Genomic DNA, 25,000 nt, shown 5'->3' with positions numbered 1-25,000 from the left:
TCCGTCACCATCTGACCGGCGGCCAGTCGCAGCTGTGTGACGTCATCGCGTCGCCATGGTTACCGCCGTTGATCACGTTTGTCCTGTAAAGAAAAGAAAGTCGGACTTTAGACTTTGAAGGATTTGACTTTTAAAAAGTCCAAATGTAAATTTTAAAAACTGAAACTATGACACGAAAGTTTTGATTTTAAACAAATCGTAAAACGAAAGAAAAGTTTTTTTTTCCCCCCGAAGAGCAAATTATTTAAGGTCGCGATACTTTAATAAATGTTCCCAAGTTTTATTGATTGAAAGTAAAGTTTTAGTTTTTCTTGTATTTTCCAAACTGTATTTTAAAAGTGTTGACAGACGGGCTGTCCTGTCGGAGGCCTCGGGTGGATCTGATGGGTCTGATGGAGACAGGAACGCCGGCGCCAGGTTCAGTCCTGCTGAACCACAAAGGGGGCTTCGCTTTAAAGAAGCAGTCCTCCTTTAATTTATTAACGAACTCAAAATATAGAGTCTTCCGTCGCTGACTGAAATTAACCCGGGTTTAACCTTTTTTTTCTTTTTTACTTCTTCACAGGCGACTTGTTACACGCTAACGTTTGTAGACACTGCCTCTCAGATGTTCAGCTCACTGATGCTGACATGACTAACACTATCAAGTAAGACTCTAAAGGATTATCGATCCCATCATCTGGGATGAGCGAGCGTCACTCGAACTCGCGTATTTAAGAAACTTTAAGCAAAGTTAACTACAGGTCAGAATAAATGCCGTGTGTCATGAAATGTCGCGATTAAAGTCTGTAAAGACTCGACTGTTACTAGACGAGGTACGAGCTGTAACTCTGATTAGTTTCCACTTCGCAGCGGAAGCGGCCGCAGCGTCGGGGGTTTTCCGTTGACATTAATTTTTACTTGAGGGCTTTTTTTTTTTTTCTTTTTTTTTGTGTAATCGCGAGTTTTCTCCGTGGCCGATGTGCCTGAGCCGTGGTTGGTGTAAACGTTGATACTAACACTGCTACCTCAGTGGGTTCTGAAGCTAATGTAGCGTCAGCGCTAACCTGGACAGGTGTTGCCAGTGTCTCTCTCAGATCCAATCAGAGTCTGGTTCTGTGAAAAAGGGGGCGGGCCCGGTGGGGGGGGATGACGTCATGTAGCTGTGCTCTGATTGGTTCAGGCCAACACGTGTATAAATGTTATTCTGTAAATATTTACAAAACAGAGATTTATTCTTCTTAACTTTTCTTAAGAGGAGCTATGTATTTTCCCGTCCTGTTTCCCGAACGACCATCTGAACCGGATTGAAGAGTGTTGTAAAAATGGTGAAAACAAGTTTCTCTCCCCTTTTCATTTGTTTCCTGTTAGAAATGCTGTGATCAGAACGACACCGCCTTGTGTGTAATTTAAGATTTCTGGAGGGTTTTGTGTTTTTGTTGGTGTTTTTTTTTTTTTTTTTAATGTTTGCTGTATTTATGAGGGTCTCGCTGCATTCAGGTGATGTGGGACAGACCACAGCTGCCAACACTTGAAGCACTTGAACGCAGCACGAGAGCTCCTGAATGCAGACTGGCGGTGTGGGGGTTGAATGACAGAGGCTCCAAAAAGACAAACTGACTTCTTTTTTTTCTTTTTTTTTAAAAAGTGTTGAAAAGTACAAACAGCTGTAATAAAAAAAAAAGGGTCCCTAAATAAAACTTTGAATAAAGTCTGAGACTTTCCATCAGATCGTATAAACATGAACAGGAACACGGCATCGCTCTGTTAGCGTCTGGTCTGCATGTTTATGTTTATGTGTGAATTCAATTCAACTTCATTTATAGTTCAAAATACAAAACCTTCGTCTGAAGACAAAACGCCAACAATTAAAGATCAAACTGGCATAAAAGCGCCTGTGGGAGCGGGCTGGGAGGTGGAGGAATCTGCAGACCCAGACGCGGGTTCTCACCCTGGGAGTCTGGTTCTTCAGGTTTCCTCCTGCTTCATGGTGAATTGTTGGGTTTTCTTTGTGAAATCTTCAGAGGACTTGCTTTTGGACATTTAGATTAGGTTGAAATGACCTGTTTGAACTAGTGAATGGGTGACTGGATGAGTGGGCGGGTGACTGGGTGAACGCCCCCCGGTCGCACAGCGCCCCCCTGCGGCCTGCAGAAACTTTGTTGCCGCTGTTGTTGCTTCCTGGTTGTCCGAAGCGGAGCCCCGTCGGTTCTCGGCTCCTGCGCCGGTGTTTTCTGCTCCCGGAGCCGCTCGGGGGCTCCTCTCAGCGGGGGGGGGGGGCGCGGGGCCGGTGGCCGTGAGTCGGAGCGGGAGCGGGAGCGGGAGCGGCGGAATGAGCCGTGGGCAGGAGCCGGCGTCTGCCCTCTGCAGTCCGGATGGATCCCTCCGAAAGGCTAAAGCTAATAACACCCCGCTCCTGTGGCCGACTGCGCTGACCAGGTTAGTTCAACTAGTTCCTGCTGCCGCTGTTTGCTGCTCCAACTTCCACCCTCCAGCCGCGCTCCTGTCGGCTGCCTTCCCCGGGACTCTGGTTCCCCGGCGCGGCTGAAGGCGCTGCCTTCCCCGGGACTCTGGTTCCCCGGCGCGGCTGAAGGCGCTGCCTTCCCCGGGACTCTGGTTCCCCGGCGCGGCTGAAGGTGCTGCCTTCCCCGGGACTCTGGTTCCCCGGCGCGGCTGAAGGCGCTGCCTTCCCCGGGACTCTGGTTCCCCGGCGCGGCTGAAGGCGCTCACCTCCGGGCGGCAGCAGAACTCTAATCCCACTTCAAACTAGGATTAAAGTTTTAATCCTGGTTTAAGTTTGACTGCTCCTGTCATGTGGACTAGTCTTGGTTTAGGTGGGTTTAAACCAGGAATATGGACTAGTTTTGGTGAAGGTGGGTTAGTTTTGGTTAAATTGTTTTTAATTAACCTAATTTGGACTAGTTTACATTTAGTTTCCATGTACATGTGTCTGAACCTGGTGAAAGTCAGAGCTGAGCGGCCAGTTGGTTCAGGACTCGCTTGTTCCAGAATGACATGAGACACTTGCTGAAACTGGTCAATAAGACACTCTTATCAGGCACTGCTGTAAAACTTGGTTAGCTAACAAAGAGTTCGTGTTGAACTGAACGTGTCCTTTAAATCGGAGCAAGTTAACCGAGCAGGTTGAAGTGAGACTGTTGAACCCTTTGGACTCTGGTTGGTTCAGGTTTGTTTACATTCTGTCATTTGGTCATTTCTGGATTTGCCCATTTAAAATGAGAGGTTTTGTTAAAGTGTCAACTACTTATCTGGTAAACTGGTCCTGGAGTCTGACTGTTCATCTGGGTGCAGGTCTGGTTCTGGTTCTGGTCTTCATGCTGTCCGGATCTGAGCCGGTGTTGGTCCCCGGTTCGTCTAGCCATGGCGGAGCTCCGGCAGACGCCGACCTCCCTCTGCTGCTGCCGTAAATCCTCCCCGACTTCTGGGACCCGGGTCCTGGCTGGTCCGGGTCCCGGATCCCCACAGCGCCCCCTGGTGGATGTGGCGTCGGCGTCGAACTTCCGGAGCTTCCAGCTGCGTCACTTCCACTTGGACTTGCGGCTGAACTTCGCGGTGAAAGAGATGAGTGGCTGGCTGGTCCTGGACCTGGTTCCGGTCCAGCTGGGTGTCTGCTCCCTGGTGCTGGACTCCCACCCGTCCCTCCTGATCCACTCCATCGATTACAAGGTCCCCGGGACCGGTCAGGACGAACCCGTCTCCCTCACGTACCGGGTCGACCCATTCACAGACTTTGGCTCGTCGCTCAACATCAGCCTGCCGGCGGGCGCCGTCAAGCTGGGCCGGCTGATCCAGATCACCATCCGCTACACCACCACCGACGGGCCTGCGGTAAGACACCGTCACTCTGGCTGTGGGCCGGTTCTTAGACCGTCCTGGTCCAGTCGGTGAAGCGTGTTGTCCACCTGTCCTCAGATCTGGTGGTTGGACTCTGAGCTGACCTGCGGCCGGACTCGTCCTCTGGTCTTCACTCAGGGACACTCGGTCTGTAACCGCTCCTTCTTCCCCTGTTTCGACACGCCGTCGGTGAAGAGCACCTACACCGCGACGGTCCGGGTGAGTCCCGACCCCCCCGAGCCCGCCCCGCCCCGCTGGTCTCTGGGTGTGTGTGAAGCTCTGATCAACACGCTGAACCCGCCCCGCCCTCAGGTCCCAGACGGGGTCACGGTCCTGATGAGTGCCTCTCAGAGCTCCTTCTCGAAAGCGGATCGAGTGTTCCAGTTCTGCATGGAGTTCCCGGTCCCGTCCTACCTGGTGGCGCTGGTGGCCGGAGAGCTGCAGCACGTGGACGTCGGCCCGAGGTCACTACATCAAAATAAGCTCCGCCCACACCTGGGCATGATTAAAAAAACATTGAGATGAGCTTAAAAACATTTTTAAGCATCGCTCAGTGACAGAAAATTTGATAGATACTCAAAAAGGAAAGACTTTTTCCAAAAAAAATGAAAAATCTCTTTCGGGTTGATGAAACTTGTCGGGGTGAAGATTTTAAACAGTTTTAGATATGATGAAAAGAGCAGGTTGTGGTTTCTGTCCTCAGAAGTCGGGTGTGGGCGGAGCCTTGCCTGCTGTCCTGTGCGGTGAAGAAGCTCGGCGGCAGCGTGGAGCGCTGGCTGGCCGTGGCCGAGAGCCTGTTCGGCCCGTACCTGTGGGGCAGGTGCGACATCGTCTTCCTGCCGCCGTCTTTCCCCATCGTGGCCATGGAGAACCCGTGCCTCACCTTCATCATCGCCTCCATCTTGGAGAGCAGCGACTTCCTCCTCATAGACGTCATCCACGAGATCGCGCACGCCTGGTTCGGCAACGCCGTGACCAACGCCACCTGGGAGGAGATGTGGCTGAGCGAGGGGCTGGCCACCTACGCCCAGCGGCGCATCACCACCGAGGCCTACGGTAGCGGTTCTCGCCGAACACGCTGCACGACCGGAGCCGCGCGGCGTTTCATCCACCGCCTCTTCTTCCTCCTCTCGTTTCCCGCAGGCGAGGCGTTCACCTGCCTGGAGACGGTGGTACGGCTGGACGCCCTCCACCGACAGCTGCGTCTCCTCGGGGACAACAACCCTGTCAGCAAGCTGCAAGTCAAGTTTGACCACGGTGAGAGACGCACACGTGCACACGCTCACGGACACACGCATGCACACACACACACGACTACCTGTCCCTCCCCCTCCTCAGGTGTGAATCCCAGCTCTTTGATGAACCTGTTTACCTACGAGAAAGGTTTCTGCTTCGTTTCATATCTGTCTGAACTGAGTGGGGACGTCCAACGCTTCGACGCCTTCCTCAGGGTTGGTACACACACACACACACACACACACACACACACACACACACCTTTATGTATTTATTACTGTATGTATTTATAACCGTGTGTGTGTGTGTGTGTGTGTGTGTGTGTGTGTGCGCTCAGGACTACATCTTGCAGTTCCAGTTTCGCAGCGTTGTGGCTCAGGACCTCCTCGACTTGTTTCTCCACAGTTTCCCAGAGCTGAGCCCGGACTGTCAGAGAGAAGGTAAAACAACAAGCTCCGCCCCTCCATAGTCTGATGCTCCGCCCTTTTCTCTGAGACTCTGCCTATCCCTTAAGCCCCACCCTCCTCTGAGGCTCCGCCCCTCCCTTGGTTCTCTGCTTCCTCAGGCGTGGAGTTCGAGCGCTGGCTGAGCGGCTGCGGTCCTCCCCCGTACGAACCGAACCTGTCAGCCGGGACGGCTCTGATTGGTCCGGTCCAGGATCTGTGTGACCTCTGGACGACCTCTGAACCCCCAGACCCTGCACGACTGGACACCTTCGACCTTTCGTCCTGGAGCACGTTCCAGATCGTTCTGTTCCTGGACCGGCTGCTGGACGCCTCGCCGCTGACGCCAAGTACGCAAATGATACTGTCAACGCTGCAGACGGGTCCATCTGGACCATCTGGACCTCGGTGGTTCTTCTTGGTCTGAGTCCATCTGGACCTCGGTGGTTCTTCCTGGTCTGACTCCATCTGGACCTCGGTGGTTCTTCCTGGTCTGACTCCATCTGGACCTCGGTGGTTCTCCTCCATAAAGATCCACCTCTGCCTTTTCTTCAGTTCCTATAATTGACCAATGTTATCTGCTTTGACAGACAGACATATTTGTGTATCATCTGCGTATGAGCGTACCTCCACTAACGGTGCTGATCGATCCCCCTCAGGCGTCATGGCGGCGCTCTCCTCACAGTACGCGGCGCTCTTCGCCCGGCTGAACGCGGAGGTGGAGGTGCGCTGGCTGCAGGTGGCCCTGAGGAGCTCCTTTCACCCCGAGGAGCCGCGGGTTCGATCCTTCCTGCAAAAGCACGTAAGGTCCCGCCTCCACAGTCCTGTTCGATTCCGGTGCCCCGCTGACGTGTAGCTCACTGTGCAGACGTCCCGGATGTACACCGTGCCGCTGTACGAAGACCTGGCCGCCGGCACGATGAAGGGCGTCGCCGTGGAGATCTTCTACCAGACGCAGCACCGCCTGCACCCCAACCTTCGCCGTACGCTGCAGCAGATCCTGTTCCCGGGCGGCACGGCGCCGGCTCTCCCCGTCGTCCCGCCCTCCCCCCCATGCTCCGCCCCTCCACAGCAGCCGCCCGCTGCCACGAGTCCTGCCAGCGCCCTGCGGAACGTCAACGTGTCGGCCTGATTCCACCAGCAACCCTCACCTCAGAGGCTGGTCAAAGTACGGCCGGCGGCCGCAAAGGAGGCCGTCTGAGAGCAGGACGCGCTCCGACGCCGCTGCCGACGCCTCGGCGCCGGGCAGGAGGCCTTCAGGAGCATAGGAAAACTGAGCGTCATCTGAAGGAGCCTGGAGAGAGACTGTGTGTGTGTGTGTGTGTGTGTGTGTGTGTGTGTGTGTGTGTGTGTGTGTGTGTGTGTGTGTGTGTGTGTGTGTGTGTGTGTGTGTGTGTGTGTGTGTGTGTGTGTGTGTGTGTGTGTCACGTTTTAAAGAGTTGTTGACACTGGTTGTTTTGACGATGCCAGAATAGGAGGTAGGCAGACACAGATTAGGATTGGGATTAGAGGCGACAGAAGAGCATAAAGAGTCAAGGTTCTTCCACATTGGGAGACGCTCCTGTGTGTGTGTGTGTGTGTGTGTGTGTGTGTGTGTGTGTGTGTGTGTGTGTGTGTGTGTGTGTGTGTGTGTGTGTGTGTGTGTGTGTGTGTGTGTGTGTGTGTGTGTGTGTGTGCGCGCTGCTCCGCCTTCATGTGGGAGCTTTTTTTATCTGTCTGGAGAACTTTGAAGAACCACATGGAAAACATTTCTCGGGTGTGAGCTCCTGACGCTCGTTCACACTGTTCCCAGCCTGGACTTCAACTCTTCAGGGTGAAGAAAAACCTCAGTGCTTTATTTTTCTGATTTATTTGATGAATAAATAAAGTTTTAAAAAAAAGAAGTTTGTTCTTTTCTAAGAAAGATAAAACTTACCAAGCAAAAGCAGGTTCCGGGTTTTTTTTGCCTCGATTTTTAATGTAATGTTCAGACCGGAAACGGTGTCTTCAAAGTAAAACGTAGCCGTCGTCAGCTGTCGAGGAAGCCTTTATTGTACGTGAGGGAGCCCCGGAAGTGACGTCACGGCGTCCAGCGGCTGGCAGCATGGCCGAGGAGACCCGGGTCATCTACCACCTGGAGGACCAGGAAACCCCCTACCTGATCCGGATCGGCGTGCCCGCGCAGCGCGTCACCCTGGCCGACTTCAAGAACGTGCTCAACAAAACGCACGTGAGGTTTTTCTTCAAGTCCGTGGACGAAGACTGCGGGTGAGTCACGTGACACACATCATCCACATCACACCTGATCCACATCAGACCTGAATCATCCCAGACCTGATCCACATCAGACCTGAATCATCCCAGACCTGATCCACATCAGACCTGATCCACATCACACCTGATCCACATCACACCTAAATCATCCCAGACCTGAATCATCTCAGACCTGATCCACATCACATCTGATCCACATCAGACCTGATCCACATCAGACCTGATTCATCCCAGACCTGATCCACATCACACCTGATCCACATCACACCTGAATCATCCCAGACCTGATCCACATCAGACCTGATTCATCCCAGACCTGATCCACATCACACCTGATCCACATCAGACATGATCCACATCACATCTGATCCACATCACACCTAAATCATCCCAGACCTGAATCATCTCAGACCTGATCCACATCAGACATGATCCACATCACATCTGATCCACATCACACCTAAATCATCCCAGACCTGAATCATCTCAGACCTGATCCACATCAGACCTGATTCATCCCAGACCTGATCCACATCACACCTGATCCACATCACACCTGAATCATCCCAGACCTGATCCACATCAGACCTGATCCACAAAACACCTGATCCACATCACACCTGAATCATCTCAGACCTGATCCTCATCCCACCAGACCTGGTCCTGGAGGAGGATCAGGGTTTCTGAACAATAATCATGTGGAAAAATGACAGAATTTGATTGAAATCTTTTATAGATGTCCAGATTCTAGTTACTGATATGAGTGTATAAGGACTGTGTAGGCATAGATATATAGATGCAGTTGATATGCAGTGTTTCTAGATAGCTACACAGATAGTTTTACAGATATGTAGACATATTTTCAAAGAGAATGAAATAAAAAGTGTAACCATGACAACATGCCAGTCATAATGACTATTATTGATCTACTGGTTCAGGGTGGTGAAAGAGGAGATCAGTGATGATAACACAACGCTGCCGAGTGTGAACGGACGAGTGGTTTGTTGGGTGAGGGACACACACACACACACACACACACACACACACACACACACACACGCTGGGACAGGTGTGTTATCCTTCCTCTCCTCTTCAGGTGGTGTCATGTGATTCCTGTCAGTCAGACTTCAAAGGGTCAGATCTCCTGTCTTTGGCCACACCCACTAGCATAGCCCCGCCCCCGACGGTGCGAACCGGTGGGATCGGCGAATCCAGACCGCCGTCGTTCCAGTGAGTAGCTGAGACCACCTGGAGCACCAGAGTCCCTCGGACACCTGCACACACCTGCTTGTTTACTTGTCCAGTTGTTCTGTTAGTGTGTTAACCTGTTGTTTACTGTTGTTGTTGTTGTTGTTTACTCTCAGCGCTGCTGTCAGTCCAGAGGTTCAGACTGCAGGTCTGCACAGAGAGCGGGGCGAACAAGGTGAGAGAGAGAGAGAGAGAGAGAGAGAGAGAGAGAGAGAGAGAGAGAGAGAGAGAGAGAGAGAGAGAGAGAAAACAGTCAACAGTCAACGTCTCTGACTGGAGGATGTCTCTGGCTGTCTTCTCTGTCCTGACTGCTGTCCTCAGACCGGCGTCTGAATGGACACGTCCACCACCCGGCGGCCGGCGAGGGGGCGGAGCCTCCGGGCGTCAGTGACAGCTCGTCGGCTCGGCAGAGCAGCCAGTTGGAAATCAGCAGCCTGTGCTCGTCTGAGGAAGACTCCGGAGGAAGGTGAGCGATGCTAAGCTAACTGAAGCGAGCTGGGTGCGTTTCCTGCCCCGGGGCCATCTTCTGCTCCAGTTAACCCGTGGACCGCTGCTCCGCTCTGATTGGCTGCCGCCGCCGCTCATGTGACTGCGGCTGCCAGTGGTATTGTCCCCCAGATAAAAGTGTCCCCTCCGAGCTGAGAGCAGGAATTAATGTTCCTGCCAGGCGGACCGTCTCGGTTTTTGTCTCTGGGTTTCCTCCGAAGGTACGTCAATGGTTTCACCAGATGTTTCTGTGATTTTCTGCATTTTGAGCTTAAGAACCAGAAACTGTGTCAGTATTTCTTCTCATGATGGGACAGTTTACTCTTTTTATACTTTCACACCAAAAACCAAAGTGTCTGGGGAAACTTAGTGAATTCTGGTCCTGATGGAACGCTTGATGATGCTTGAATTTTCTGCTGTTTTCAGTTGAATTTACACAGAAAATGTGTTGAATTCAGCTAAAATGCACTCTGAGAGCCATTTCCTTCTCAAGTTCTAATGTCTTCTTTGTAAAGCTGAAAGCTAGAGTGTTTCTGCTAATATTCAACAAAGGAGTGAGAGAAGGTCAGGAGGTCAGATTATAAAACAAAACCAAGGAACCGTTCTTTCAAAAAGAAGATTGTAGAAGAAGGAGCAGGAAGAGAACGAAGGACGAAGACAGAACACACTCTGTTGGTCTGTCCTGAGGACATGCTGTTGAGCTTCTGGTTCTTCTTGGTTTGGGTCCAGCTTCTGGTTCTGTTTTTTTTGTAGTGGAGCTTCTGGTTCTCGAGGAGTTTTTCTCATTCTTCTTGGATATGGTGGACCTTCTGGTCCTGCTTGGTTCTGGTGGACCTTCCTCTCAGATCTCGGTGTGGTCCAACACCGTCAGTGTATCGTTCTGCGTCTCGCTCATCCAAACAGTCCTGCAGTTCTTCCTCGGCGTCCTCGGACCCGACCCGGATCGTCCTGTCCTGGACCTTTGGACCGGTCGATGGCCCGGTGGAGCAGTGGTTCCGTCGGTGTGATCAGACCTCAGCGCCCGGCCTGTAATCCAGCTGTTCTCTGTGATTCACAGCAGGTTAAGCCAGTCGACAGAGCAGAGCGGCTCCTCGCCAAGACTCATCAGGCGACAGCGCCGTCGCCACCGGAAACCAAAAACACAACAGATGGAGAAGGTGACCAACGTGCTCTGTATTGCCAAAAGTATTTGCTGACCTGCCTTCCCTCCATGTGAAGTTGCGTGACACCCCCCCCCCTTTGTTTCAGGATCAGGATTTCAGGGGTTTCGTGGTTGAGTTGCTGTTCTGAACCGTTTCCACTTGGCTCTAGTAAGACTGACAGTTGTTTGATGACCAGACTTATGGATCAGTTGGCCTTCTGTCTCTGAGCTCCTGAGAACGTCGTTCTTTCAGTTAAACCCCCCCCCACCGTGGCCACAGAAGAGACTGGAACACCTCGATTCAGCGATTGGGACAGCTCAGCAAATACTTTTGGCTTTATGGTGTATATTTATATACATGCAGTCAAACAGATGAAGTCTCATAGCTGATTGGTCGATTGTCCTTTAGTCTGTCTCTTTCAGCAGCGTCACCGACTCTACCATGTCTCTCAACATTGTCACTGTGAGCCTCAACATGGGTGAGTTTCAATCCATCTTCTTCTAGACCAGATGCATGGCCCTCTAGACCAAATATTTGTCATTCTAGACCAGGTCTATGTCCCTCTAGACCAGGTCCATGGCCCTCTAGACCAGATATTTGTCATTCTAGACCAGGTCTATGTCCCTCTAGACCAGGTCCATGGCCCTCTAGACCAGATATTTGTCAGTCTTGACCAAGTCCATATCCTTCTAGACCAGGTTCATGTCCATCTAGGTCAGGTCCCCGCCCCTCTAGACCAGGTCTCTCACCTTGTAGACCAGGTTCACTTTCCTCTAGACCAGGTCTTTCATCTTCTAGACCAGGTCCATCAGTTTTCTCAATGAAGGGCCACATTTCAGACACAGCATTACATTCCAGTTCAGCCCCGTTGCCTTTCAAAGTTAAGCTATTACTTTCTCGATCTGGTCCTTTCTGGACCAGCTCCACCCCTCTTCCTCCTGGGCTCTCTGTGAGCTGGCTCTGAAGCAGACTGTCTCTCCACAGAAAGATTCGATTTCCTGGGCATCAGTATCGTCGGTCAGAGCAACGAGCGAGGAGATGGAGGCGTCTACGTCGGCTCCATCATGAAGGGCGGAGCGGTGGCAGCAGACGGGCGCATCGAGCCCGGAGACATGCTGCTGCAGGTGCTCGCCTCCCTGCTGCTGATATTACTGATACTGGAGCTTCTGGTCCTCTGGCGGCCCGCGGGTCACTTGCAGGGTGGCCCTTGATTTTTAATGGTTGGGGTTAGGGTTAAGGGCTAACCCTAACCCTAACCCTTGTTACAATGTTTTGTTTTGTTTTTCTCAAATTAATAATGTTTTAATGAAGCAGAGTATCTTGAAAATTCTGCCGTAGTGTCCCCTGCTAGTCTTACTGTCAGCACTAACCCTAACAGCCCTCCGTTGTTTTGTTCAGGTCAACGACGTTAACTTTGAAAATATGAGCAACGATGATGCGGTTCAGGTTCTACGAGAGATCGTCCACAAACCAAGGTGAGACGTCCCTTAAAATACTAATTTTACTTCTACTTCTATTTCTGCAACTACTTCAACTTTTTTGTCATTCGCGCTGTGGTTCTCCGTGGTACTGCAGCAGTTTGCCCCCTGTGGTTCTCCATGGTACTGCAGCGGTTTGCCCCCTGTGGTTCTCCGTGGTACTGCAGCGGTTTGCCCCCTGTGGTTCTCCATGGTACTGCAGCGGTTTGCCCCCTGTGGTTCTCCGTGGTACTGCAGCGGTTTGCCCCCTGTGGTTCTCCGTGGTACTGCAGCGGTTTGCCCCCTGTGGTTCTCCATGGTACTGCAGCGGTTTGCCCCCTGTGGTTCTCCGTGGTACTGCAGCGGTTTGCCCCCTGTGGTTCTTTATGGTACTGCATGGTGCTGATTCTCTTCTGTGGTTTCCTGCAGTCCAGTGACGTTAACAGTCGCGAAGTGTTGGGACCCAAACCCGCAGGGCTGCTTCAGACTACCAAGGAGTGAGTTCACACACCACACACACAGTCAGCTGCTGTTTGCACTGACCTGTCACTCAGTAACTCCCCCAAAATCCCCATCAGGTGAGCCGGTCCGTCCCATCGACCCCGCTGCCTGGGTGTCCCACACGGCCGCCATGACAGGAAGACTCCTCCCACACTACGGTTTGTCTCTGACACACTCCCTGTGTAGGATAGGATGTCCATCCTCTGATGGACTGCTGTTTTTCAGGGGTGCACGGGGAAAACCAGCTCACTATCCACAGTGACATGATGCTGGTTGTCAAGGCGATGAGCAACCCAGAGTCAGGTGTGGAAGTTCGAGACCGGATGTGGTTGAAGATCACCATCCCAAATGCTTTCATAGGTAAGAGGTGGGAGGGGCCCCGATTCCTCCAAGGCTCCGGATCTGGCAGTACTCGCCCCCATCCCTCCTCCTCACAGAACTGATCCAGGTTTGCCCTCCACCCGTCCAGGCTCCGACGTGGTGGACTGGCTCCACCGAAACGTGGAGGGCTTCAGCGACCGCCGAGAAGCGCGCAAGTATGCCGGCAACTTGCTGAAGGACGGACTGATCAGACACACCATCAACAAGGTCACCTTCTCCGAGCAGTGCTACTACGTGTTTGGACACCTGTGTGCAGGTGAGGAGCTGAGGAGCAGGGCCAGGTCTACGCAGGGGCAAGAGGGGGCCTGGCCCCCTCAAATAAATGTTGATGAATGATGACCTGATTCAGCCGAGGCTGAGGATGCCATCTTTATCCAGAGCTAGCTGGATAAATCAAAACTCCACGCTGGGGAATTTAGTGGAAGTGAAGTAGAGTAGTGATACAATGCAGAAGAATCTCGCCCAAGACGCCGGACAGGGACAGGTGGAGACACTGCGTCTCCTGAACTGCATGTTAGTGTCAGGAGTGAAGCGGCCTTCAAGATCCAATACCCTCCTCTGCTGTGCTGTCTTCAGATCATGATGGAGTCTTCAGCCCAGGATCGGACTGTGATCCCCCGGCCTTCCCAGACCCGGGCCCCTACAGCTCCTCCTGGAGGGGCGGAGGTGGAGCTGCAAGGAGCCCACACAGCGACGGTAACAGCCAGAAGTGTTTAATCTGGAGAATTTGTGTTTTAAATTGTTTGATGTTTATTGTCCATCGTGTTTTCTGACATGTTTATACTCTATGTGTGTGTGTGTGTGTGTGTGTGTGTGTGTGTGTGTGTGTTGCAGAGAGCTGCAGCAGTGGCTCAAACTGTCATGATCAGCAGAAGGAAGGAGCAGCAGCTGGGGGGTCAAGTGGAGGAGTACCAGGGGTCATCCATCAGGATGTCGGTGCTTCAGCTGACCTCCACCAGGGGGCAGCAGAGTCTCTGCCTTCCTCTCTCTCTGGTGTCCATGGTAACAGTGACCAGACTCGCCACGGCCCCTGTGTGTGGCCATCGGAAACCCCGGTGATGTCTTTGTAGATGTGATGATGTCACACCTAGGTTGATGATGTCACACCTGAGAGTGATGATGTCACCCCTGGGAGTGATGATGTCACCACACCTTGGGGCACAGAGACTGCAGGACCGCCTCCCCCTGCTGAAACACGGGTCCAGCGTTGTGTAGCATTTACCGTTGATCACATGTGAAAGTGAACACGTTCACAGCCGTATTTATTTCTGTTCCTGTCTGTATGTCTGTTTCTGTGCTGGCTGCCGCCTCTGTCCTGGCAGAGATCTGTCCTTCTGTGAATGTATCAAACACAATAAAGAATCAGAGGAAGAGCTTGATGTTTTCAAACCAGAAACCACAGTAGAACCACGTCAGACCGCTGATGGAAGGCCTGGTGTCCTGCTGGTTCTGGTCTCAGACCCCTAGTTGTTCTAGTGTTGGGCTTCCAGTGGTTCTGGTCTAGGTATCCCGGTGTTTCCGGTCTCGGACTCCCGGTGGTTCTGATCTGGATCCCCCGGTGGTTCCGGTCTCGGATTCCCGGTGGTTCTGCTCCGGAGCTTATTCCTGACGCGGAGGAGGAGGAGGAGGAGGAGGAGGGACGCGTTCCATTCCGAAGCGCCGCCTCCTCGCCCTGACAGTGAGGGCTCGGAGAGGGGGGCAGCTGACGGGAAGCGCCGGTGTAGGAATTACATCAACACTCGGGTGCCGTTAAATTTGCAGCGACGGTCTGCGGAGGTTTGAAAAGCCGCCGGGATTGTCCCGGAGCATTCTGTGAAGGAGGGCGGTGTCTGGAGCGGGACGCAGGCCCGTCAGCTGACGCTCTAGCCGCCGACATCTTGGCTCCGAGCGGAGGAGACAGAGCTTCACGGTCAAACGTCCCGACGGGGGGACGGGGAGGCCCGGGGACGGAGCGAGGCCGCCCGGGGGACGGAGGGACTCCGCTGGGAGACGGAGGGGCTGGGAAACGGGGCGAGGGGACCGCGAGCGGAGCAGCGGCGCGACGATCCGTTCGTGGCGGAAGCTCACAGACGGTCATTACGGTGGTCCAGGACCGGGCCGGGACCGAGGCTTCTCTAGCGGACACAAAGGTCTCACAGAGCGGCCGCTGTCGGTCCGGGTAAGGGGAGGGGGTTCTCCGGTACCGATCCGGACCTTTAATCGGCGTTTTCCTGCTCAACTGTTTCCAGATCGTCATTGAGCGCCAGGCCGTCGTGTTTGAGTGTTTAGCGGGTTTACAGGGCGGGAGCATGTGGCGAGGGGGAACGGTTCCGTTTGGAAGCCCGCAGTGATGGCTGCTGATGACGGACGGTGCCGCCATGTTGGTTCTCCGTCATGTCGAGGAGGAAGGCTGTGACGTCACCGCTCTTCCCGCGGTTCACCTTCAGAGCGCTGTGACGTCACGGGGTTCTGCAGAGACTTCCCGGTGATGGAGAGCGACTGCAGCGGGTCCGCCAGTGGACATGTCCCCCCCCCACAGGACCTGTGTGCCCCCCCCCCCCCCCCCCCCCAACTCCCACTGCAGCTCTGTGGTTTTTTTAGGTTTTGATTTTTGTAGCATTCGATGAGAAAATCAAAACTTAAAGAAAATACAGCGCTGACAGACAGCACCCAGAGTGTGTGTGTTTCCTGCTTGGTCACAGGTGTGTGTGTGTGTGTGTGTGTGTGTGTGTGTGTGTGTGTGTGTGTGTGTGTGTGTGTGTGTGTGTGTGTGTGTGTGTGTGTGTGTGTGTGTGTGTGTGTGTGTGTGTGTGTGTGTGTGTGTGTGTGTGTGTGTGTGTGTGTGTGTGTGTGTGTATCTGAAGGTGGTGGAGTCACTTCCTGTCGGACGGGCCACAGAAAAGGTTTGAAAACACGGTTTCCCTGCAGCTTCATGCTCGTCTCCTGGGACTCTGATCCAGAACCGGCCTCCCTGGTGCCCCTTATGCCAGAACCTGGTTCAGGACCAACATCAGCTGCAGACGCGCCACACGTCAGCTTCTCCATACTTTGTCCTGGGAAGAGTCGCGTGAACCCAGATCGGACAGGACCTGGGTAGTCCTGGACTCTCCCGGGTCCTGGACCAGGTTTCTGCAAACACAAGAGGACTGTTGCTGATTTTTTTTAATACTAGGTTCAGTTTCATTAAAGGAAGATTTTATTGAATTTGGGGAAGAATCGGGCGACAGGATTCATGCTGAACAAAATCCTCCATGTCGCCCAGTTGCCATGAGTCCAGCAGCTGTCGGCCCGGTTACCCGGTTCTCCACCAGGGGGCATCACGAAGCATATATATTTTAGTCTTTGTTTTTTAACTAAAGAAAACAATAGAAACCTGTTGTTTCCATGTTTTTTGTGGCACCTTGCTGTAGTTTCAGTCAGCTTCGGGGCGACTGGGGGGGTCAGTCCAGCTGCTCACGTTTGTATTTGAATGTTAAAACCATGAAATGATGCTAATGCGTTAGCGCTTCTACGGGATTTTTCCATGTTAAAGGTGCTGTAGGCAGGATTTTGCTAGTCAATGCTAATTTTTCTGTGTTTTCTTTGGATTAAATGTTAGAGTATCCATTGATAATCCTTTAGGAGTGTAGCATAACTGCACTACCGCGAGGGCGCAGCGTTTCCATCTGTCTCTGTTCTGAGCTGAAAAGGAATCTCGACAGCTCCAGGTATCTTTGACCAATCAGAAGAGCCCATGAGGCTCTATCCTGATTGGTCGAGGGGTGTTCGTCGCACGTTCTTGTGGGAGGGGCTTAACTTGCATAAGGGCGTGATGTCAGAGAAAACAGGACAGGATTGGCTGTGCTGGGTTTCAAATCGCCATCTTAGATGGGTCAAATCGCCATCTTGCTTAGGTAAACCTAAGCAAGATGGCGAAGATGCTGAATCCTGCCTACAGCACCTTTAAGTTAGCATCAAGCTAATTTCTGTTTTACGTAATGTTCATTTTAGTCTGTTAATGTGAAAGAAAGACCATCACAAAGCAAACTAACTTTATTTTTCTGAATTCTGTATGTCCCTTTTACAACTTGTCTTCAATAAATGAGCTGAACTCACCTGCTGACTCCTGGATCTTCATGGGGGAAACTTTAGCTCTCTGCCAAGCTGGAAACCAGATCTACCATGTAGTGGGGGGCACATCATAATCCATTTAAAGACATCAGCAGAGGCTTGGTAATCATAAAGTCATTTCAAAGAAACAAGTCTGTGATTGTTGAGCACCCTGCAGAACCGCTACTCTTGGAAAATAAGAAAGTTTATTGTCACTCTGTGTCAGCAGTTCAAGTGTCATCCTCCCACATCCTGCCCCATCCTCCTGTATTCTCCTTTAGCATCCTGCATCCTCCCCTATCCTCCTACATCCTCCTGCATCCTCCCACATCCTCCTACATCCTCCTACATCCTCCTGCATCCTCCTACATCCTCCTGCATCCTCCCACATCCTCCCACATCCTCCTACATCCTCCTGAATCCTCCCACATCCTCCTACATCCTCCTGAATCCTCCTGCATCCTCCCCCATCCTCCCACATCCTCCTACATCCTCCTGCATCCTCCCACATCCTCCTACATCCTCCTGAATCCTCCTGCATCCTCCCACATCCTCCTGAATCCTCCCACATCCTCCTACGTCCTCCTGCATCCTCCTGCATCCTACTACATCCTACCCTGGCCTCCTGCATCCTCTCAGCTGATGGTGTTGGAGACACTGCAGATGTCTTCATGGCTCACACTGCTGCCGGCCAGCTGGTTGAGGAGAAGGAACCTGATCCTCTGTCCCGAGCTGACACTGGTAGGTGGATTGGAGGGGGTCCAGGTGAGGCTAGAGAGGGACCAGAGCTGCTCCAGGACCAGAGAGGGACCAGAGCTGCTCCAGGACCAGTCTCTTCAGTACAGAGGTAATTGTCCCACATGGCAGGAGAGAGGACAGCAGCTCAGTGTCTTCAGGCCTCCAGCAGGCTGAACCTACAGCAGCTTCACTAGAAAATGGTCCAGAGTCCAGACGCAGCTCCAGCTGGAAGCTCCAGTCAACAGAAAACCTCTGAAACTGAAACTGAGAGCTGGAGAAACAATGACAAGAGAAACATTGGTCAACAACATGTAGTTATGAAACAAGGCATGAAAGAAAGGAGAGAGGTGAAGCAGAACTGGGAGCCGGTTCCTCATGGTCGGAGCTGGGGTTAACTCCTGCACCCACTGGGTCTGGGTTACCTCTATCAATCAGCGGATCAGCTGTTTTGATTGATGCCCAGTTAGAAACTGTTTGCACCCCTTGAGTCCAGGTTGTCTCATTAGATCCTTCATTTAGTCTCATTGAAACACAAGTCTGGATCACGACCTGCCCTTAGTCTAAACTTCCATATTCTCATCCAACATTTTTCTTTTTGAAGTGTTTTTACGGTGTCTGTTGTTTTGTTGCAGACTGTTATTATTGTCTCATCTAAATTTGAAATAGTCACATTATGGTAAAACATTTTATTTGGTCTTGTTCTAGTTTCCATGTGCTAAATAAATGCAATATTATTATTTAATGTACAAATATGTCAGAAACAAATTGCAGTGTCTATTTCACAGTGATTAAGTTGAATTTAAGCTTCTTTTTTTCTTTCCTTCATTAATTTTTAACACTTTTATGTTTCTGCCTAAATAAATAAATAAATAAATAAATAAATAAATAAATAAATAAATAAATAAATAAATAAATAAATAAATAATAAAACACGTTTATTACGGCAACAAAGTTGAATTATGTTTTTACTGGAAATCAGGAGGTTAAGGAAAAGCATTTTGCTCAGGCAGCTGCGCGGGCACCTCAGTGCGGACTAATTTCCCAGCATGCCTCGGTGAGGTCCTTTCCCTCCATGTTCAAGCGCTTATAGCAGGTAGGCTAACAGCGTTTCCTCCAAAACTTTATAAAACCGTCTTTAATGTCCCTCATCGGTGCCCAGACCCGCTGCGGGGTCCGGCCGCAGGCAGCGGGGTCCTCCCGGCGGGTTCTGCCCGGCTCCGAGCGGCGGATGGCGCTGATTGAGGACGGATTGAGGGGCTACCTTAGCTCAGGGCGAACCGTACAGCCCCGGCACCTCAGTCCCGGGCTCGGTCCCTCAGCCCGGGTGTTAGTCCCGGTCCCGGTCCTTTAGTCCTGACCCAAGCTTGGTGTCACAGTCCCGGATCAGTCGGGCTCACAGTCCCGGTCTCAGCCTGGTGTCTGTCTCTGAGCTGTGTGAAGTGGAGAAGTGTGTGTGTGTGTGTGTGTGTGTGTGTCACTGATGTTTCTCTTTCTGATGGTTCTGCCTTCATTTGCAGGTCAGCTCACCTGAACAAGACTCACCATGCCTGGAAGGTCAGTCCAGCCGTCTGTCTCCATGTTTAGCTGTTGGTGTTGGTCTCCTCTGTTCCTGCTGCACCTCCAGCCCTCTTCTGAAACACCCCGCCTCCTCTCAGTGCTGCTAACACCTCAGAACCGTGTTTCCTTGAGCGTTACCTTCTTATGAGCCACTGAAGTCGCTGCAGAGGGTTCTGCTACACCAAACCTGAGTTCTGTGACATTCCACCCGGACCCCACTGAGTCCGGGTCTTCCTCAGACGCAGGTGGAGCTTCTCACCGGCGAGCCTGGAGCTGGATTTAGTTTTCCTCAGTGTGGGGAAGCTGCGTCGTGGCCGTGTGTGTGTGGAGGAGATGTGAGGAAAGTGGTAGTCCTAATGACTGCCTGTGCCGAGGTCCAGCGGTAACTCTGACTTCCTGAGAGTAGAATGTGACTGAACACGGCCAGCTGAGTCCAGACGGGCAGTGGAAGCGAGTCTCAGGATCAGACTGGACTCTGGGACTACCTGTATTCTGATCTGACGCTGCTGAGAGCCGTTGTTTCGGATGAGCAGAAAGGAAAGTGTCCATTCTGGATTAAATGCTCTTTTCCACCGTCAGCTTGTCTTTTTAGAGTGGTGTTTGGTTATTATTCCTCAGCTTCCTCCGTCTCGCCCGTCTTTCTCTTTCTGCTCACTGGCATTAACTCTCACATCCGTCTGCTGTGGAATCTGAACGTCCGGCCTCTGAAACACACCGGATTGGCTGCTGGTGTCGCGTCAGACGAATAAACTCACACACAGCTGGTGTGTTTATCATCCACTGAGCCGCTACTGTAGAGTCTGTTCAACAAGCTCCCCTTCAGGTTTGAAATCAGGACCTTGTGTTTTGGCTGTGGGTTGGCCTGGGTCTGTAGGGAACCGGGTCCGGACCTGGACCGGTGAGCCCTGCAGAGAAATGGGCAGCGAGCATCCTCCATTTCTGTAGAAGAGACAGGTTGAACACAGACTGAAGGATTTCTGGACCGATGAGACCAAACTAGAACCCTGTGGTCAGAGAGACCAGAACCCAGAGAGCACCGTCCTCACTGTGGAGCACGGCGGAGGGAGCATCATGCTTGTGGGGCTGCTCCGCACAGATTTACCACAGAAGAAGAAAGGCCTGCGTCTCCTCAGGAGACTGACGATGACTAATGGTGCGTTCACACCGGACGCGTTGCTTTTACATTCAGCCTCTGGTGGACGAGCTTCAACGGACCTAACGCACTTTTTGAGCTTTTCGAGCGTTGGCGACGTGCGTCACAGGCGTCGGCGCCTGAAGTTGGGAAAACTGAACTTTGGAAGCGTCAACGCAGAGCGTCATTCAATCACAAACGAGCACTCTGAGCGCTGATGCGGGCCAGAAGGTCGTCAAACCGGCCCGGGAGAGGCGGAAGTACCGCTGAAAGCGAACCTCGTCCTCACGCAGCTCCTGGAGCAAATGGTGGAATTCGCCAAATTGCGAACGCCGCTGCAGGATGGGATGAACCCAAAAAACGTCGCACAGGCGCCTGACGACGCCGTTTTCTGGCTTTCTTTATTAAATAAAGCCGAGCCAGTGTCCGATGGGATCCGCTATTGTCAACATGAAGACAGGCCACAGAAGCTCCTCCCCCTCCCGCGCGTCGCCAGCGTTGCAGGCGTCATGTGTAGATGAACACGCATCGAATTCCACACTTTACGTGCGTCAGCTTTGAGTTGTCAGTGACGCCCGTGAAGCAACGCGTCCGGTGTGAACGCACCATAACCGCTGCCTGCTGCTATGAAGCAACAAGGACACGCTAATGGCTGTTAGCATCAGGAGGCTCGTCATTGGTGGTTTTGGGTTTTTGTAAAATTTCCTTTGTGCTCAACTAAAACCAGGATGTTTGGAAAAGCTGTTAAAATTTGGCTGATCTGGGAATCTTTTGAAAAATGACTTTGAGAGGAGTGACGTCACATGGCGTTCGTGTGTGTGTGTGTGAAGGAGGCGGAGCTTCAGCCAGCCCGTCCGTGGCGAGGCCCGCCTCCTCCTGTGCACGGCGTTGCTCACGCCGCTGTTCTCCGTTGCAGACTGTGGAGTAAGGCCATCTTCACCGGGTACAAGCGCGGCCTGAGGAACCAGCGCGAGCACACGGCGCTGCTGAAGCTGGAAGGCTGCTACAGCCGCGACGAGGTGGACTTCTACCTCGGCAAGCGCTGCGCCTACGTCTACAAAGCCAAGAGGTGAGTGGCGCCCGACCGCGGGCCGCCGCCGACGGCCCCCCCCGCCGCTAACCTCGCTAACCGCCGCCTCTGTGGACGCTTCAGGAACACCGTGACGCCCGGCGGCAAACCCAACAAGACCCGGGTGATCTGGGGCAAGGTGACCCGCGCGCACGGGAACAGCGGGATGGTCCGCGCCAAGTTCAGCAGCAACCTGCCCGCCAAGGCCATCGGACACCGCATCAGGGTGGTGAGTCCGCCGCCCAACCCGACGACGTCGTCACGGGCTGGGCTCCGCTGACCAGTCCGGTGTAACTTCCTGGTCTGCCTGGTCCAGTCGGATCTCGCGGAGCCTGTGCTGAGTCTGGTTTCCATGGTTACCTCAGCGGCATGTTCTTCCTGTTCCAGATGCTGTATCCCTCCCGGGTGTGACGACAACGAGGAGGAAGATGGCCGCCAGCTGTTTGTACAAATCAATAAAAACATCACAAACAAAAGAAACCGGTTCGTTCTCGTTCTTAAACAAACTGGAGGTTTGGAGGGTTTTTTTTTTCTTTCTTTTTTTGAGGTGTTTTAAGAGTTGAAATTATCTTTCGGACTGAGCTGCTTCCAGATGTTGATTCATGTCCAGAAGCTGTTCCAGAACCTGCTGCTGAACCTGGGAAGCTCACTTCCTGATCCACTTCCTGTTTCACCTGGTGACTGTCACTTCCGTTTTTTTTTTCCTGAAATGTGAGGGAATTTCATGGATACAAGCTGGAGGAGCAGCTCTGTACGTCAGCTTAAGCTTCAAATGGAAGGTTCGAGACGTGACGGCGTGGAAACGGTGGAACTGACTGATGAAAAGTCTGAACATGCTCTGATCAGCTGTCTGGAGGTCACCAGGGTCATGAGCAGAAACCTTCACTGACCAGCTGAGCTGTTGGATGACCCACATCAGGGATCACCTGCAGCCTTCACGGTCTGTCAGACATTTTCACTCCAATATAAAGTCAAATAAACTCCTCAGGAAAGAAACCGTCGGGGATTGATCCCAAAAAGCCCTGGAGGCCTTCAGAGAAGACATAAAGGAACACAACTGAGATCAAATGCAACACGGCCGACGACATGCTTTATTGATATCGGCCGAGTCTGACAGCAATTACACAAAATGATACCTTCACCCTGAACAACGTCAGTAATATCTCTGAGGAAAGTAGAGAAAGAAAAAAACAGTTTCGTCAAAGGTTGTGTAAATCAAACCTCCTCTGAGCCCCTGGATTTAGACCCGAATTAACACACATGCTGCTAAAAAAATATATATATTCATTAAAAAATAAAATTCAAAACCCCAGCGGCGGTGCCTGAGCGCCCCCTACTGGCCAGCTGCCACCATTCATGTGAATTAAAACTACTGTTAAACCGATCTGCTTTTATTTTTACAATGAATGAAATCAGCTGAACTAAACTAAACTTCCTGATTCACTTCCTGATTTACCTGGTAATGGCGTCACTTCCTGGTTCAGTCTCTGATACAGACACACATCCATGCACAGATACTTTAAACACACACACACACACACACACACACACACACACACATACACCTTCGTAGAGGCATGCAGACACACAGTTGGCTTCATTCTGAACTGTCCAGGTTTGTGTATTTTGAACTGTCCACAGATGAACACTGTTCATGGCTGAATGATGGAATCCTGAAGGTTTTATCTTCGTATCACTGAGTGTTTTAAGGTGAATTCCTTCATTTGGTTCCTCAAACAAGTGAAAACTTCTGGATCTTCAACTTTCCAGCCTCTTTTTTTTTTTTTAAAGAATTACAAAACTGAGACACAGTTCTATGAAAATAAATTTTAGTTTTCCAGTGAAAACTTCTCTTCCTTGTGCAAGTTTGGCAGTTTTAGTGTTGAAGACATATTTTACATTCATTTGAAGAAAATTCTGAGAAATAATCAACTGTGCAACAACATTGTTTCTGTTACTGAAGTTAAACTGAGAACAGAAATAATCAAACGACAGGAAGTTCCTCGTACTGTCACAGAGCAAATTTCCCAGAAGGGGGGGGGGACTTATTTCATGTTATTCCGTCTCTGTTCTTTCTGCCTCGACGCGGTTCTCCCTGAGGGCGGCGGGACTCTGACGCGGCGGAGCGGCCCCTCCTCCCGGTGTTGACAGTGCCGCGAACCCTCGGCCTTCGTCAGGTCGTCGCCTCAAATTCCTTTCTACATAATTCCACATGTGAGGATCTACAGTGTAAACAGTCCAGAGAGTGCAGGACGGGCCGGGCGTGTCCAGAGCGGGACCGCCGTCCGCCGCTCCGCGAGCGGTGGGAACGGCGGGATCTGTCCAGCTCTGCTGCAGCTGCTTCAGTCGCTGATGGTCGCCATGGCGACGAGCGGCCGGACAACAAGTTTCATTAAGATACTTCAGTGTGTGTGTGTGTGTGTGTGTGTGTGTGTGTGTGTGTGTGAGAGAGAGAGAGAGAGAGAGATGAATGGTCAGAAGTGTAATTAATTCTTCATCCCTCACTCAGGCTGACAGTCCTCCTCCTCCTCCTCCTCCTCCTCCTCCTCCTCCTCTGTGTCTCTGAGTGAAGGCTCCTCTCGGTGCCCCCCCCCCCGGGCCCCCGCTGCTCTCGGTGCCCCCCCCCCCCCGCTCCTTTCTGTGGGCCCCTGGGAGCCGGACTGAGAACTCAGGAGGTGACGGTTCACAGCAGGAGAAGAAGATGAAGGAAGAAACAGCGAGAACTTTCAACAACAGGATGACGAGGATGATGATGATGATGATGTGATGAAGATGATGCATGGTGTTGACGATGATGAAGATGTGATGAAGGGCGGTGTTGATGAAGATGATGGTGCGGTGACGACAGCGCTGGTGGGGATGAAGACGGACTCCGACCTTGGTGGCAGCCTTCCTGACGGTGTCGGGTTTCACCGGTATTGATCGCCCGTCGCTCCGCAGCAGCGAGGGACTGATTGTTGCAGTGCATGATGGGAGCGAGCCAGCAGCCTTCCTGTTTAACATGCAGCACAAAGACCAGAGGGAGCCAAGGTGACTGCAGCACAGACACACAACGGCAACACAACTGACCAGCAACACAACCAGCAACACAACTGACAACAACACAACTGACCAGCAACACAACTGACCAGCAACACAACCAGCAACACAACTGACTAACAACACAACTGACCAACAACACAACCAGCAACACAACCAGCAACACAACGGCAACACAACGGCAACACAACTGACCAGCAACACAACCAGCAACACAACTGACCAGCAACACAACTGACCAACAACACAACTGACCAGCAACACAACCAGCAACACAACTGACTAACAACACAACTGACCAACAACACAACCAGCAACACAACTGACCAGCAACACAACTGACCAACAACACAACTGACCAGCAACACAACCAGCAACACAACTGACTAACAACACAACTGACCAACAACACAACC

At 52.0% G+C, this 25,000-nt stretch overlaps 4 protein-coding genes across 6 annotated transcripts in view; all 4 read left to right on the top strand.

Annotated features, from left to right (window-relative positions):
• Nucleotides 1-1,691, top strand: part of lrch3 (leucine-rich repeats and calponin homology (CH) domain containing 3) — a 9,808-nt gene extending 8,117 nt beyond the window's left edge. For both annotated transcript variants that reach the window (XM_030108262.1, XM_030108261.1), the window contains exon 19: nucleotides 1-1,691. This exon is cut by the window's left edge and continues 144 nt beyond it. In XM_030108262.1, coding sequence (XP_029964122.1) covers nucleotides 1-15 — 15 coding nt within the window. In that variant the 3' untranslated portion in view covers nucleotides 16-1,691.
• A 476-nt stretch (nucleotides 1,692-2,167) lies between these two features.
• On the top strand, nucleotides 2,168-7,417 carry rnpepl1 (arginyl aminopeptidase like 1). 2 transcript variants are annotated; one of them, XM_030108265.1, is made up of 11 exons: nucleotides 2,168-2,418; nucleotides 3,292-3,828; nucleotides 3,913-4,053; nucleotides 4,147-4,298; nucleotides 4,541-4,890; nucleotides 4,978-5,091; nucleotides 5,173-5,285; nucleotides 5,408-5,510; nucleotides 5,636-5,863; nucleotides 6,173-6,315; nucleotides 6,382-7,417. In XM_030108265.1, exons 2-11 carry the CDS (start codon nucleotides 3,361-3,363, stop codon nucleotides 6,643-6,645), a joined length of 2,076 nt encoding a protein of 691 aa, XP_029964125.1. In that variant the 5' UTR covers nucleotides 2,168-2,418; nucleotides 3,292-3,360; the 3' UTR covers nucleotides 6,646-7,417. The 2 variants fall into 2 exon arrangements, with proteins under 2 accessions (XP_029964125.1, XP_029964124.1); XM_030108264.1 differs by having other exon boundaries at nucleotides 2,170-2,418; nucleotides 4,538-4,890; nucleotides 6,382-7,415.
• A 179-nt stretch (nucleotides 7,418-7,596) lies between these two features.
• On the top strand, nucleotides 7,597-14,284 carry dvl3b (dishevelled segment polarity protein 3b). The gene is made up of 15 exons (XM_030108274.1): nucleotides 7,597-7,760; nucleotides 8,705-8,774; nucleotides 8,863-8,996; nucleotides 9,131-9,189; nucleotides 9,336-9,480; nucleotides 10,558-10,657; nucleotides 11,051-11,120; nucleotides 11,627-11,766; nucleotides 12,041-12,117; nucleotides 12,529-12,596; nucleotides 12,678-12,758; nucleotides 12,826-12,960; nucleotides 13,070-13,237; nucleotides 13,558-13,677; nucleotides 13,816-14,284. Exons 1-15 carry the CDS (start codon nucleotides 7,597-7,599, stop codon nucleotides 14,049-14,051), a joined length of 1,767 nt encoding a protein of 588 aa, XP_029964134.1. The 3' UTR covers nucleotides 14,052-14,284.
• A 4,535-nt stretch (nucleotides 14,285-18,819) lies between these two features.
• Nucleotides 18,820-22,021, top strand: rpl35a (ribosomal protein L35a). Its single transcript, XM_030108312.1, has 5 exons — nucleotides 18,820-18,880; nucleotides 19,305-19,341; nucleotides 21,393-21,545; nucleotides 21,630-21,774; nucleotides 21,933-22,021. The coding sequence occupies exons 2-5, from the start codon at nucleotides 19,331-19,333 to the stop codon at nucleotides 21,954-21,956; spliced, it is 333 nt and encodes a 110-aa protein (XP_029964172.1). The 5' UTR covers nucleotides 18,820-18,880; nucleotides 19,305-19,330; the 3' UTR covers nucleotides 21,957-22,021.
• Nucleotides 22,022-25,000: the final 2,979 nt, after the last annotated feature.

This window comes from Salarias fasciatus, chromosome 14 (genome assembly GCF_902148845.1).
Source record: "Salarias fasciatus chromosome 14, fSalaFa1.1, whole genome shotgun sequence".
NCBI classification, from domain to species: Eukaryota; Metazoa; Chordata; class Actinopteri; order Blenniiformes; family Blenniidae; genus Salarias; species Salarias fasciatus.
This window is presented reverse-complemented; position numbering and strand designations above follow the sequence as displayed.

Coding starts and splice junctions, on each gene's coding strand:
- rpl35a (XM_030108312.1), top strand. Junction 21,546..21,629: donor TACGTCTACAAAGCCAAGAG/GTGAGTGGCGCC, acceptor TGGACGCTTCAG/GAACACCGTGACGCCCGGCG. Junction 21,775..21,932: donor TCGGACACCGCATCAGGGTG/GTGAGTCCGCCG, acceptor TTCCTGTTCCAG/ATGCTGTATCCCTCCCGGGT.
- dvl3b (XM_030108274.1), top strand. CDS start 7,597: ATGGCCGAGGAGACCCGGGTCATCTACCACCTGGAGGACCAGGAAACC. Junction 12,118..12,528: donor GAGATCGTCCACAAACCAAG/GTGAGACGTCCC, acceptor GGTTTCCTGCAG/TCCAGTGACGTTAACAGTCG. Junction 13,238..13,557: donor GTTTGGACACCTGTGTGCAG/GTGAGGAGCTGA, acceptor TGCTGTCTTCAG/ATCATGATGGAGTCTTCAGC.
- rnpepl1 (XM_030108264.1), top strand. CDS start 3,361: ATGGCGGAGCTCCGGCAGACGCCGACCTCCCTCTGCTGCTGCCGTAAA. Junction 5,092..5,172: donor GCAAGTCAAGTTTGACCACG/GTGAGAGACGCA, acceptor CCCCCTCCTCAG/GTGTGAATCCCAGCTCTTTG. Junction 5,286..5,407: donor GCTTCGACGCCTTCCTCAGG/GTTGGTACACAC, acceptor GTGTGCGCTCAG/GACTACATCTTGCAGTTCCA.